Here is a 14,520-nt window from a genome sequence, read left to right on the forward strand (position 1 = left end):
ATGGTAAGAGGGGCGCCCACACACTTGAAAAGCTTTGAAGTTGTACTTTTCCTTGTGCCAGAACTTAGGGTTGAAGGCACTGCTACTCAGTGGAATGATTTAAATGCAAATGGGTTTAACTGGACCCCAGAGCAGCTGGGCACCAGAGGTAAAGCAATGTCCATGTTGGGCCTGCCCTGTAATGTGCAGCACAGGCAACGTGACTTTTATGGTGTTGTGACTTTTCTTGAACTTTGATCCTGGCTAATTATGGTGTTTCCAGACACACGGAAAACAGTTTCCTGGGCTGAACAGCTACTAGATTCTGTTGTACTCTCTTGCTTTTACCTTCAGACTTTTATGCTTCAAACTGTAGAAAGGGAGGAAGAAGCCATAAAGTGCCCCTAGCCTTACCTAGCAGATCCTGAGATGACCATCATACAACTGAGCCTTCTAGATCAGGGAGATGCAAAGCTTAGCCTTTATCTTGAGGTGCTTGAACTTGGTCCTTCATACCCCCTCCAATCTACTGTACTTCTAGCTATGTCTTACCTACAGTCTTTCCAAACTGGGAAAAGCATTTGCATAGCCCCAATAGTCATGTATTCTTTCATTGGCTCCTAAACATATTCAGCCATGCCTTGAAATGCTTTCTGTTGAGGTCCAGCTGTGATTCCAAAATAATTTTGAGATCAGGACACTAGGTGACCTTAAGCTATTGTGTTCTTGCTAGCAGCCTAAAGGAAGCATTCATATATCCATATTGCCCCAGCAAACTGTGGCTGTGCAGGGCCCCTAAAATAACTTTCTCACAATGCCATGACTTATCCTGTCTACCAAATCCTTATCCTGTTCTTTTACTAAGCAGAAGTCCAAGCCTGTGTTCCAAACTACAGAGTTAAATGCTATATTTTCAATTGTAACATTTACAAGCTTTTCCTTCCAAGGTAAGATGAAGGGGTCTTCCTTCCAACCTCTTCCTGCCAGCAGCAATCTATTAGAGCAAAAACTCCCTCTCTATCCTGGTGTGATGGTGTAAATCTATAATTCTAGTACTTGATATGGTGAAGACAGGAAGATAGCAGTTATTTCAAGGACATCCTGGACTACACAGCAAGTTCAAGACAATTCAGGACAAACTTAGAAAATCCGGTCTTAAAACACCAAAACTTTCTTCACTGTCCATCTTATTCTTATAACGAGAGTGAAGAACTGGGGAGTCACAAACTGGTTTTTGTCACCCTCTGCACACTTGACATCATGGCCCAGCATGCTCTGCACTATATTTTAATCCTTTAGCCTGTCAGGGAAACACACCTCACATGACCTGCAGAAATAAAGTTTTCCTTGTATAACAAGGACCATGTGGCAGTTGTCATTTTGTGGAAGAGGTGATATGACCTTTCTGTTCAAGTGATGGGAGATTTTAAACAATCAAATAAAAAAGTGAATAAGCTGCAATTAATTTAAAAAAAAAAAAAAGAAAAGAAAGAGGGAACAAGACTACCATGCTGCATGCCTTGGGTTCAATACACACACACAGAGAGAGAGAGAATCTATGTAACAATTGCTAGCAAAAACAGACATTATTTAATTTAAAAGCACAAATTATGTAAAAATCAATGACAAATATAATAAAATAATAATATTCTATGAAGACACATAATTTATCCCTAAGTCTCATTTAACTTGGGCCATAATTTCCTGCTTGATATACCAAATACATACTTAAGTTTTGAACTATAACTCTGGAGAAGCCTGTACATTTTTTTGTTTATGGTTTTGTACTATAGGAAAAGGAAGGTAGACTTACAAAGCTGGGATCAAATCTTGGGTCAGCTATTTATGGCTGTATGCCCTGACACAAATTACTTAATCCTTTGGCTTTAGTTTTGTTTTGTTTGTTTGTTTGTTTTGGGGTTTTTTGTTTTAAAAACCTTGTGTGGAGATTTATATATTTTATGTGTATGGATATTTTGTGCATATCTATGTATGTGTACTCCACAGAACCACGCATATATGTGCATGCCTGTTGCCCATGGAGGTCAGAAGAGACCATCGAGTCTGTCGGAGTCAGAGTTCTTAGCCACAGTATGGGTACTGGAAATTGAAGAAAAGTCCTCTGGAAGAGCAACAAGGCTCTTATCCCCTGAGCCATCTCCACTTTCCATTTTTAGTTTTAAAATGACTATTCTAAGGGCTGGAGAGATGGCTCAAGAGGTTAAGAGCACTGGCTGTTCTTTCTAAAGGTTCAATTCCCAGCAACCACATGGTGGCTCACAACCATCTCTATCTGGTGCCCTCTTCTGGCCTGCAGGCACACATGCAGGCTGAATACTGTATAAATAATAAATACATAAATCTTTTTAAAAAACTACTATTCTAACCCATTTTACACACTAACAATATAGTACATGTTGGCGTGGCATGTCTTACACCATCACATTTTTAAAGCGTTTGCACGTAAAATCAAAGTGTTCTGTGCTCATGGTGAAACTTACTCTTCACACCCAATCTTTCCTGAGGGAAAGCTTTTGCTCTGACGAGCACTCTAAAAATCAGACCTCCCAGACCAGACCAGCGGTGAGTGGTGGGCCGTGGCCACCAAGCCTCATGACCTGAGCTTGGTTTCTAGTTTCCACATGGTAGAGAGAACTGACGGCCTCAACTTGTCCTCTGACCTCCACATGCATGGTGTGGTATGTGTTCCCATACACACATACATGCGCACGCACACAAAAATGTAATTTGGAGAAATTAGTCAGACTTACTTCCCCAATTCCTATAATCCCTCTCTCCCTTCACTATTTTATCCCGTGGTGTATTTTATATTTATTTTCTTGGTCTGCCTTTCCCTTTGTCTAAAAGTTCACCTACCATTCCATCTAGCCAGTTTATCTCCCTGCCAAACACCGTTAGAACGTAAATTTAAAGGTCATCGTAATTTTTGTCAGTTTTATTCGCTTCTATACCCCCAGAACTTTCAACTCTGCCCAACTTATGTTGAATATTTTAAATGTTGTTGTCGTGGCCTCACCCTTTATTTTCATTACTTAGAGGGTGTCGGGGTCCACCACTGAGCCCAGAACAGCCTGGAATTCTTCTGCTTCAGCCTTCTGAATAGTAGAATCGCAGGTGTGTGCCCCTGAGCTGTTTCCCCATTTCTAAGACTAAAACCCTGAAACTCGGGAAACTCACGAACTATTCTTTTCAAGTAAGATTTCCTTATTTTATTTTTCTGTGCGTGAGTGTTTTCACTGCATGTATGTATGTATGTATGTATCATGTACGTGACTGGTGCTTAGAGAGATCAGAGGAAGGTGTTGGTTTCCCCAGAACGAGAGAGTTACGAACAATCGTGTGTGCTGGAATGGAGCCCAAGTTCTCTAAAGGAGCAGCAAGTGCTCCTAAATGCTAATCCATCTCTCTAGTCCCAGTCTCCTTCATTACTAGGAGAACCAACAGGTAAATCTCAGTATCTGTCTAAGCCTCTCAGTAAAATTCAGGCCCCTCACTGGGCCGAGCTGCCCAGAACACCGCCGTCAGCGCCAGGGCGAAGGAAGGGAGGCAGGCTGGAGCCTGCCACACAAGGCCCGGGTTGGCCGCAATTGACTACAAACCTCTGTTGCAAAAACGCCTGCCCGCGGACAAGCTGGAGGCCGGCCAGGGTGACCACGGATGAGGTACGCAGAGGCCATCCCCACCACGCCCCCCACCCCCACCCCGCAGCCTCCCTTTCCCTGCCTAGTCACAGGGATCCCCACCAGTCACCCCAGGGTCTGTAACATTCAAACCGTCACCGGATATCCTGCCAACTCCATCTTTGGTCGGTCTGAGGCTGCCGGGTCTGCAGGGTTGGTGTCCCGGAATACTGCTTCATTTGCCTGGGTATCTTTTTGGCCAGACTCCTGTTTCCTTTTGGGTTCATCTGCTGCTTTGCACTGAGGAGGCGAAGGTGCCCCAACTGCGGAGCCGTCCTTACTTAGAGGGAACAACACACCCAGTTTTCCTTCGTTCAGCCATCTTTTCTAATGTAAATGTTGTGTGATCAAATAGTTTTATTTGATTTAGCTTCAGGACTGGTTTGTTTTGTATTTTTAATTATATATTTTCTTTATTTATTTTTACAATTTATTCACTTTATGTCTCCATTGTTGGCCCCTCCCTCATCTCCTCCTGTCTCACCTTCCCTCCCTTTTCCTCCCCCCATCTCCTAGTCCACTGAAAGGGACTACTCCTCCCCCACTATCTGACTCTAGCCTATCAAGTCTGGATGCTCTTCCTCTATGGACTGGCAAGGTTGCCTACTAGGGGGGAGTGATGAAACAGCAGGCAACCGAATTCATGAGAGGCAGCCCCTGCCCCCTTACTAGGTTACACACATGGAGCTGCCTATGGGCTACATCTGTGCAGGGGGTCTAGGTCCTCTCCATGCATGGTCCTTGGTTGATATATCAGTCTCTGCCTGCTCCCCTGGGCCCAGCTTTATTGGCTTTGTTAGTCTCTTTGTGGAGCTCCTGTTCCCTCCAGATCCTTCTATTGTCCCTGTCCCCCTTCTTCCATAAGACCCCCTGTGCTCTGCCCAAAGTTTGACTGTGGGTCTCTGCATCTGCTTTGATTCCCTGCTGGGTGAATCCTTTCAGAGGACATCTATGGTAGACTCCCATCCTGTTTCCTCTCTTCTGCCACTTCTGGTGTCTATCCTGTTTGCCTTCTGAAAGAGAACTAAGCATCTCCCTAGGGTCCTCCTTGTTGTTTAGTTTCTTTAGGTTATGTTTTAGTATGTGTATACTATATTATATAGCTAATATCTGCTTATTACCATGTGTGTCTTTCTGCTTCTGGGTTACCTCACTCTGGATGATGTTTCCTAGTTCCATCCATTTGCCTGCAAATTTCATGATTTCCTTGTTTTTAATAGTGGAGTATGCTCCACCATACAACAAGGACATTTGCTCAACTGTGTTCATAGCAGCTTTATTCGTAATCGCCAGAATCTGTATATAACCTAAATGTCCCTCTACTGAAGAATGGATACAGAAATTGTGGCACATTTACACGATGGAATACTACGCAGGACTGTTTTCTAAAGTACAGTGGGATAGACTTGCACAGGGCTCACACAGAGGTGTAAGGCTGTGGCCTGCCCTGAAGCTAAGGATAACGCAAAAAAGTGCTGCTTCTATTATTTTACAGTCTTCAGTTTGAGAATGGTGAGAGACACTGTTTTAAATAAATGAGATTCATACCAAAAGAAAAATGTTAGTAAAAATTCAGCATTCGTGCTGTGATATTTCCACATCATTTTTTAAAACTGGGAACTGGACAATAAATTGATATCCTTTTTTTTTTCAATTCTTTCACATCCTTATTTTTAATTTTTTAGTATTTAAATTTATTTAACTAATATTTTAATGTAATTTTTATTTATTACAGTTTATTCACTTTTTATCCCAGCTGTAGCCCCTTCCTCATTCCCTCCCAGTCCTAAGCTTCCTTCCTCTCTCATCTCCTTCCATGCCCTTCCCCAGTCCACTGATAGGGGAGGTCCTCCTCCCCTTCCATCTGACCCTACCCTATCAGGTCTCATCAGGACTATCTTTCATAGTCTTCCTCTGTGGCCTGGTAAGAGTGCTCTCCCCCTCAGGGGGAGGTGATCAAAGAGCCAGCCACTGAGTTCATGTCAGAGACAGCCCCTGCTCCCCTTATTAGGGAGCCCATTTGGAGACTGAACTGCCATGGGCTACCTCTGTGCAGGGGGTCCATACCCCTAGGCTCAGATTTTTTGGTTCGGTTGTTCTCCTTGTGGAGCTCCTGTCCCCTCCAAGTCTTTCTATCTTCACCTTCTTTCATAAGATTGCCTGCACTCTGCCCAAAGTTTGGCTCTGAGCCTCAGCATTTGCTTTAATACCCTGCTGGGTAGAGTCTTTCAGAAGCCCTCTGTGGTAGGCTCCTGTCGTTTTCCTTATTTTCACCTTCTTCCAATGTCTATCCCATTTGCCTTTCTGAATGAAGATTGAGCATCTTACCCAGGGTCCTCCTTCTTGTTTACCTTCTTTAGGTATACACATTTTAGTATGATTATCCTATATTATATCTAATATCTACTTATAAGTGAGTATATACTATGTGTATCTTTCTGCTTCTGGGATACCTCACTCAGGATGAACTTTTCTAGCTCCCACCATTTGCCTGCAAATTTCATGATTTCCTTGTTTTTCATTGCTGAGTAGTATTCCATTGTGTAAATGTACCACAATTTCTGTATCCATTCCTCAACTGAGGGACATCTGGGTTGTTTCCAGATTCTGGCTATCACGAATAAAGTGGCTAAGAACATGGTTGAGTAAATGTCCTTGTTGTATACTTGAGCTTCTTTTGGATATATGCCTAGGAGTGGTATAGCTGGATCTTGAGGTAGCACTATTCCTAATTATCTAAGAAAGCGCCAGATTGATTTCCAAAGTGGTCGTACAAGTTTACATTCCCTCCAGCAATAGAGGAGTGTTCCCCTTTCTCCACATCCTCTCCAGCATGTATTGTCACTTGAGTTTTTGATCTTAGCCATTCTGATGGGTATAAGGTGAAATGTCAGGGTCATTTTGATTTTCATTCTCCGATGACTAAGGATGTTGAACATTTCTTTAAGTGTTTCTCTGCCATTGGATTTTCTGGAATAAAACCTAGAATCGCTAAAACAATCCTCTACAATAAAAGATCTTCTGGAGGGATCTCCATCCCTGATCTCAAGCTGTACTGTAGAGCAACAGTAATAAAAAAACTGAATGGTACTGGCATAGAAACAGGCTGGTGGGTCAATGGATTTGAACTAAAGACCCAGACATAAACCAACACACTTTTCTTTTACAAAGATGCCAAAACCATACAATGGAAAAAAGATAACATCTTCAACAAATGATGCTGGTCTAACTGGATATCTACATGTAGAAAAATGCAAATAGATCCATACTTTGATCCAAGTGGATCAAAGACCTCAACATAAAACCAGACACACTAAACCTGCTAGAAGAAAAAGTGGGGAAGAAAAAAAAAAGTGGGGAAGAGCCTTGAACTCACTGGTACAGGAAACAACTTCCTGAAGAGAACACCAACAGCACAGGCTCTGAGATCAACAACCAATAAATGGGACCTCATGAAACTGAAAAGATTCTGTATAGCAAAGGACACGGTCATCAGAACAAAACGGACCTTCACCAACCCTGCATCTGACTGAGGGCTAATATCCAGAATATATAAAGAACTCAAAAAGTTAAACAGCAACAAATCAATTAATCCAATTTAAAAATGTGGTAAAGAGCTAAACAGAGAATTCTCAATCCACATCCTTTTTAATTGAGTCACAAAGCAATACGTTTAATAAAATTGTACTTGTGTATGTGTGACTAGATCATTTTTATTTTATAATTATGAAAAATATAAGCTTACCATTTTTATGACTAAGTGCATTCCCATAAGCATAAGTGAAAATCTTAGGAAACTTAAATACTGAGTTCTGAGGACATGCTTGTGAAAATCGGTTTCCGTTGCAGGAGGTGGGATTCACTACAGATAGCAGTCTTTTTCTGCAGTTACTTTTCCCGAATTTCCCCTCACTAATTATGCTTCTTCATGGCAGTCTCTTATTTTTATTTGTTATATTTCCTTCGTTACTTGTTATATCCCTTTCTTTCCTAAAGAAACTCTGTTTCTTCTGAAGTGAAAACTAAATATTTTTTTAAAGATTTGTTTGTTTGTTTGTTTGTTATTATACAATGTTCTGTCTGCATGTACCCTGCACACCAGAAGAGGGCACCAGATCTCATTAAAGATGGTTGTGAGCCATCATGTGGTTGCTGGGAATTGAACTCAGGACCTCTGGAAGAACAGCCAGTGCTCTTAACCTCTTGAGCCATCTCTCCATCCTGAAAACTAAATCTTTCAAGGACAGTTCTGGGTATTTTTACATCAAGAGGCATTACTCCCAACATGATAATCATGAACAGCACATACCATGGCGACTTCTACTTTAAATTATCTCTGGTAATTATGTTTTATTTTATTCTATGGTATGTTTTTGAGAAGACACATACTCTTTCTTATTGGATGTTGTTTTACAAGTTAGAAAATTCAGTAATGTATCTCTACAAATGCTTTCAATCCAATAATACAGTATGATATAATAAGTTGTTAATTTTAAAAGGCATATTTTCAAGCAATTAGAACACACTAAAAAAGAAATAATGATGGTGATGATAAAACAAATTAGCCAGGCATGATGGCACATGCCTATAATTCCAATGTCTCTTGAGAGGTAGAGACGTGAGCATTACTGTAAGTTCAAGGCTGGTCTGTAATACAGAACAAAACACTATCTCTGCAGCCTGTCCAAAAAATAAATCAGTTAGATGAAATGTATTTGAATCAATTACTTCTATTGCTTTTTGTAGATCTGACATCACTTCTCTTTAGCATCAACATCTTCCAGCATTTTGCAGTCTGCTGGAAGTGAACCCTCTGGAGTTGATCTCTCAGAACCAACAAAATATTTCACCGTCATTTTAAACAGATTCATTAAGATAAATTCACAGAGCATTCAGTTCACCCACTGAACTTATAAAGTTCATTGGTTGGTAGTACATTCAGAGTTGTACAAGCTGACTGGTATATAATTTCATAACATTTCATCATCTTGGAAGACATGGCGTCATTCTCCATTCTCCTTATGGATTCTTCAGCCCTAAATGAACACTATTCTGATCCCATCTCTCTTCCTTTCCGGAGATATTTTAATTATGCCTAGCCTGTATAAATAAAATACAATACATGGTATTGGTAGCTGCCTATTTTAGTTTTCATGTGCCCAAACTCCAGACATAGCCAGGGAAATGTCAATGTTTGTTCTTTGTATGGGAGAGTAATTGTCTATAGTCGACATAGCACATTTTCTTTACACATTAGATGAACGTTGGACTTGGTTCTATCTGTGACTCTTATAATTAATGCTGTTGTCTATATAGTTCTATTTTGTGGAAATAGGTTGTTGTTGTTGTTTTTTTTTTTTTTTCATTTCTTTGGGGTACCTAACCAGGAATGGAATTGTTGGGTTCTATGGTGAGGGACTGCTGTTTCCCAAAATGGTAGTACTCTTTTCTTTCCTACCTCAGACTGATTGGGTCACATTCTGTCTACATCCTTCCCAATGCTTATTATAATCTCCTAGTGTATGTTAAATGCTATAATGCTATTTCATCGTGGTTTTGATTTGCATTTCTCTAATGCTTCCTGGTACTTCTTGCGTTTATTGGTCACTTGAATATCTTCTTAAAGAAATGCTATTTTGATTCCTTGCCCACTGTTAATTGGGCTTCTTATGTTTTCATTGGTAAATTATGTTATCTATAGGTTCTAGGAACAGGTCACTTATAAGATATATGATTTGCAAATATTTGCTTCTACTCTGCAGTTTGTGTTTTCACATTCTCCAATGCATAAAAGTTTTATTTTTCTTTTGAGGGTTTTAAAAACTTGTTCCTTGCGCTTTTATGTCACATGCAGAAAATCATTGCCTGATCCAAGGTCTTAAATGTTTACTACTGTTCTTGGTTCCAGTTATCTATAGTTTAACTTTTTTTTCCCCATTGAACAACTTTGACATTCATTTTTTGTATACTACAGTACATAAGAATCAATAGTGATTTTTGGAATAGCTAAGGCCGATTTATTCAACATTTAAAAATAAAAGCAATTTGGGCATCCTGTTAAAACTTTTAAAATCCAGAGTCAGGACAGGAATGGTCACAGGCTGGTTTCTGGGACAGGGTGGAGTTGAGCCCAGCCTCCATCTGGACCAGGTTTCTATTTTAAGCTGAGACAACCTCAAGAGAGGAAGGCCTAAGCCTCATCTCCAAAAGCAGACACCATTGAGGTATCACAAAGAAAGAGCTGGATTGACCTGAAGATGCATTCCTGAAGGGTCTCTGGGTCACCAGTAGGTGGCTTCCATTCTGGAGAATAGTGGTCTGGGTGGGAGTCTGAAGACAAAAGGCCGACATTCAACAAAGATGCTCTTTCTTTCGGTAATGCTGTGTCCCTTTTTCTCAATAGCAAGAAACTAAAATCCAGGAAAGCCATTAGAGAGCAAGCCCCCCCCCCCCCCCCCACTGCGCCTTAAAAGTCTCTGCCGGGGCAGATGTTGTGTAGAGCCGCCTACACTCTCAGCAAGTCTCCTCTTTGGTGGGAGAGCAGCCAGAAAAGAAGGCGCTGTTGCAGGCCAGAGCTCGTTTCTTTTTCTTCCCTGTGGCTTTACTTGCTTGAGACTCTGTTGCTCTGTGTTCTGTGCCTGAGAGATCTAAGGAAACTGCAAGAGCAGTCTTCCTGAACAGAACCTGATCCTTATCACACGTCTCTTTAAGGATCTTGGTGTTGGGAGTGGCACAGACAGGCTTGAAGAAGCTCAGTCCTGGGGTGACCTCTGTAGGATCCTCCAGTTTGAAGGAGTCATCAGAATCCTGGTTCCAATCAATAGTGCCCAAGCTGTCTTGCTCTTGCTGGTGGTTCCTGCACCTTGTGGGGTCGCAGCCACAGGCCACAGTGCAATCCAGCCCTTTTTTCCTGCACCCACAGTGTTTGTTCCTACACCACCCCCTGCAGGAACACCCTTGGACAGTCTTAACAGACATTTTAACCAGTTTCCTGGGTTTCCACTCCTTATCATCAGCGTCACCATCTTCAGATGCACTCACAGAATCCTCTGAATAATACTTTAGCTCCTCAATCTCTATGTTTTGTTTCAGGAACTTGTCTCTAATGTGGGATGGTTTGGGCGGAGGTGGGATGTAGTCAAAGGTAGAATCGGAACATTGAAAGCCATCCTCGGGAAGATGAGATTTCTGGCCTTTGGCTCCTTGAAGGAGGGTCAGTTTCTGCTTGATCGTTCTGTTCTCTTGGAGAAGCTGCTGGTTTTGTTCACACACTTCCTGCATTTTTCTAAGCTCTTCCTTCTGACACTGCAGTGTGCTCAGCAGCTGCTGCTCCCTTCCACTCTGTGACACCTCCAGCTGCTTCTCTGCCATTTGGCTTTGCTGCAGCTGACTGAGAAGGTAGAGCACCTTCTCTTGGTGCTTTTGCTCCACCTTGAGCAACTCAGCTTTCAACTCTGTCTCGACCTCAACGAGACGACTTTGCTCCTCAAACAGCATCTTCTGCATTTTACAATAGCTGGCGTGGCTCTGTTTCAGGTTGCTTTCAAGCTCACTGACCTGAAGTTTGGAGGAGACCACCTCCCCAACTAGATACTTTAGAGCGCATTTGGCTTCCAGCGCTGTAGCAATATTCTCCCAGCGGCGTTTTGACCTCTCTTCACTTTCCGCATCCAGGAGCTTTTGCTGTAGGTCAGCAATCTGAGCACTCCTGAGCTCCATTTCAGCCTCTAGACTTTTAGTCTGCTTTGTAATAGAATCCCCTGCCTCTAAAACATGGCCACATACTTCATCGCTAGCGAAGGTGCACCGCTGGAGCTTAGGAGGTGGGTTCTCCCCAGGTTCCCTGTCCTCTTTAAGTTGAGCCACGTCCTGGGCTAGGATCTTCCGCTCTTCAAGAAGGTCGTTCAGGTGGCGTTTGACCTCTTCGGTACTGACCATAACTTCAATTTCATTTCTCAGCCAGTTCTTCACTCGCGCTTCGGTACCCTCTAATCCACGGCTCTGAGTCTCCTTCCGTTTATCTGCTGCTTCCCGTTGCTTTTGGAGGGCAGCCTTGAGGCGCTTGTTGGCAGCTGCTGCCTCTTCAGTTTTACGCCTGAGCACGTTGGACTGTTTCTGGAAGTCTCTTTCAAGTTTAAGCAGCTCATACCTTCTTTTACGGTCTTGCTCTTTTAATTGGATTACTTCTTTGTCTTTTTGTTGCTTCCACTGTCTAGACTTCTCAGCATCTTCCTTCATCTGACGCATTAACTGGACTCGCTGGGTCTTCATCATCTGTATCTCCAGAGTCAGTTTGGAGACAGTATTCTCAGTGGACTCTTTTAGTTTCAGAAGCTTAGATTGCTCGTGTAGTTTCTTTTTCAGATCACCTATTTGAGCCTCCAGCTCTTGGAGACATCTGCGACGGTGCTCACTCAACTTGGCTTGGTTGGCATCCTTCTTTGCCATCTGAAGATCCAGAAGCAACTGTTCCTTTTCCTTCTGCAGACTGGTGACTTCCGATTCTAGACTTTTGATGTTGGCCTCATACTGGCACTGAATGGGCTGTAGTTGGCAGCCATTGAAAATTATCTTCCTAGCTAGGGCCTCTTTCAGAGCAAGGACTTTATTCAACTCAGTGAGTTCCTTAGACATCTGTGCTTGGCGCAGAGCATGCTGTATGGTGAACGCGCTAGAAGACCTCCTCCTCTCTGGACTGACGGATGCTTGAGCTTCTACCTCCACTGCCGACTCAGTGGCTGCAGCCAGGAAAGCAATGGTTTCACCAGACAGACAAATAATTGCTTGTTGCAGGCTGTGAATTTTCCCTACGTTTTCTATTAACTCCTCGTCTTCCAGCGTCTCCATTAGCTTTTGGAGATCCACTTCGCAGGCCGAGTGATGCCTGAGCTCTTGGAGCTTGGTGTTGATTTTTTCATTTGCTTGTTCTGTCAAAATGATCCTTTCCAACATCTGTGCTGTCTGGCCAGCTGCCTCACTCAGAGCATGGCTTAATTTCTCATTCTCCTCTGCCAGAGACTGATTCTTCTCCATCAGAGATTGGAGGGTCTCTGGAGGATCTGCTTCTGTAGATCCAGACAGGTTACCTCCATGGGCCTGTAGCAGTAACACCCGCAGCTGGTGGACCTGCTGCTTCAGATGATTAATTTCAGCTGTCTGGGGATCAGTATTAACTACAGGTTTGTTCTTGATTTTTCTAGCCCTGTCAGCGTAGCGTAAGGTATTTAATGTTTCCTCTAGATTGGAATCAGCAGGGCTCACGCAGGCGATCATAAGAGTGTGGCTATTGCCTCCCAGGGAATCTTGAAGCAGGCGAGTTAACCTGGAATCTCTGTAGGGCACGAAGCTTCCCTTTTTGCCATCTCCAAGAGCACTGATGACATTTCCCAAGCATAGGAGTCCTAGGTTGATATTAATACCTTCTTTCAGACGATCGCCTTCAGCCTTGGTTTTCTTCTGTCTTTCTGATCCGGCAAGATCTACAAGACACAACTTAGAGTGAAAGCTGCTATTCTTGTCAGTTTTCTTCCTTTGCTTCATGGAAATTGTGAAGATGGCATGAGATCGGGAAGACTGGGAATTCATAGCTGTGGCCGCTACAGTCCTAGAGTTGTTTCCTTGCTCCAAACAGGACACCATGTCAGAGGCAACGGAAACCAGCTTTTCGGTGAGTCCCACAATCTTTATCCCTGCCTTGGGATCCTCCCGGACATGTACCTGAGTAGCTTTCTCACAGGGTGAGCACAGAAGATCCAAAATCTCTTCATTGTAAATCTCCAAGTATGACACGCGCAGCGTGAACTCAGACTCGGTCCTTTCGTCCATTTCTTTGAAAAGCAGTTGTATTACCCTAGGGATGATCCCTGTGGTTGGTTCATTGTCTTGATCGGCATTATAGGCACCTCCCATCGAGTAGGTTTTCCCAGAGCCAGTCTGCCCGTAAGCCAGGACAGTGGCATTGTAACCTTGAAATACGCCTTTAATGAGAGGTGCTACTGCGGTGTTGAAGACCTCCTCCTGCTCGGCGGACGGGTCGAACGCAAAATCGAAGGTGAAGGATTTGTCAGTGCCAATCACCACCTGCGGCTTCCCAGGCACAAAGGAAAGGCACATCTGACAGCCCTCGCCAATCTCTTTGGGAGAGAGGGGGCGACAGCGCAGTGCCACTCTCACAGGGATCCCCTTCACCTCTTCCTTCATGGTCGAAACTCGGCATCTGCTCAAGCCAATCGCTCTTTCCTTGGTCTTCCCCGTCTCCTGGTTTCCTCGCAACTGGAGTTTTAACCGCTGTTTCCAAACCTTGAGGGGCCAGCCAATCAGAGAGCAGGCAGCCTGTGAGCGGAGCCCTGAGCATGCATTCCATCGCCTTATACTGAGGAGTATTGTTTGGTGGTTTGGTTTGGTTTGGTTTGGTGTTTGGTTTGTTGTTTGGTTTGGTGTTTGGTTTGGTGTTTGGTTTGTTTGGTGGTTTGGTGTTTGGTTTGTTGTTTGGTTTGTTGTTTGGTGGTTTGATGTGTTGTTTGGTTTGGTTTGGTGCAGTATGGGGTTTGGTGTTTGGTTTGGTGTTTTCTTCGGTGTATGGTTTGGTGTTTGGTTTTTCCTGATGGAGTTGTTTTAACATCTCCCTGGAAAATTATACTAGTGTTTTAACCTGTGCGCCTAATCTTTGTTAATACCATGTGGTCTTGATATTGTGACGTTGTGCTAAATTTTGAAGAAGCCCCGATTCATTTGTTCTCAATTGACTTGTTTTTTTCATAGTCTTGAGTTCCTTTGGTTTCCTTAGTTTTAAGATAACTTTGCCAGTAACTACAAAATATCCTGCTGGGACTCTGTTTAA

At 43.0% G+C, this 14,520-nt stretch overlaps 1 protein-coding gene and 1 pseudogene across 1 annotated transcript; one reads left to right on the plus strand and one right to left on the minus strand.

The window, feature by feature from the left end:
• Positions 1-3,965, plus strand: LOC129666077 (brain protein I3-like; annotated as a pseudogene).
• Positions 3,966-10,193: 6,228 nt separating this feature from the next.
• Positions 10,194-13,880, minus strand: LOC129666078 (chromosome-associated kinesin KIF4A-like). Its single transcript, XM_055593101.1, has one exon. It carries the CDS (start codon positions 13,878-13,880, stop codon positions 10,194-10,196), a length of 3,687 nt encoding a protein of 1,228 aa, XP_055449076.1.
• Positions 13,881-14,520: the final 640 nt, after the last annotated feature.

Source organism: Psammomys obesus, unplaced genomic scaffold (assembly GCF_907164565.1).
Source record: "Psammomys obesus unplaced genomic scaffold, mPsaObe1.curated_primary_1811, whole genome shotgun sequence".
Lineage (NCBI taxonomy): Eukaryota > Metazoa > Chordata > Mammalia > Rodentia > Muridae > Psammomys > Psammomys obesus.

What these genes read in the sequence shown, in the direction of transcription:
- LOC129666078 (XM_055593101.1), bottom strand. Translation starts at nt 13,880, where the DNA reads ATGAAGGAAGAGGTGAAGGGGATCCCTGTGAGAGTGGCACTGCGCTGT.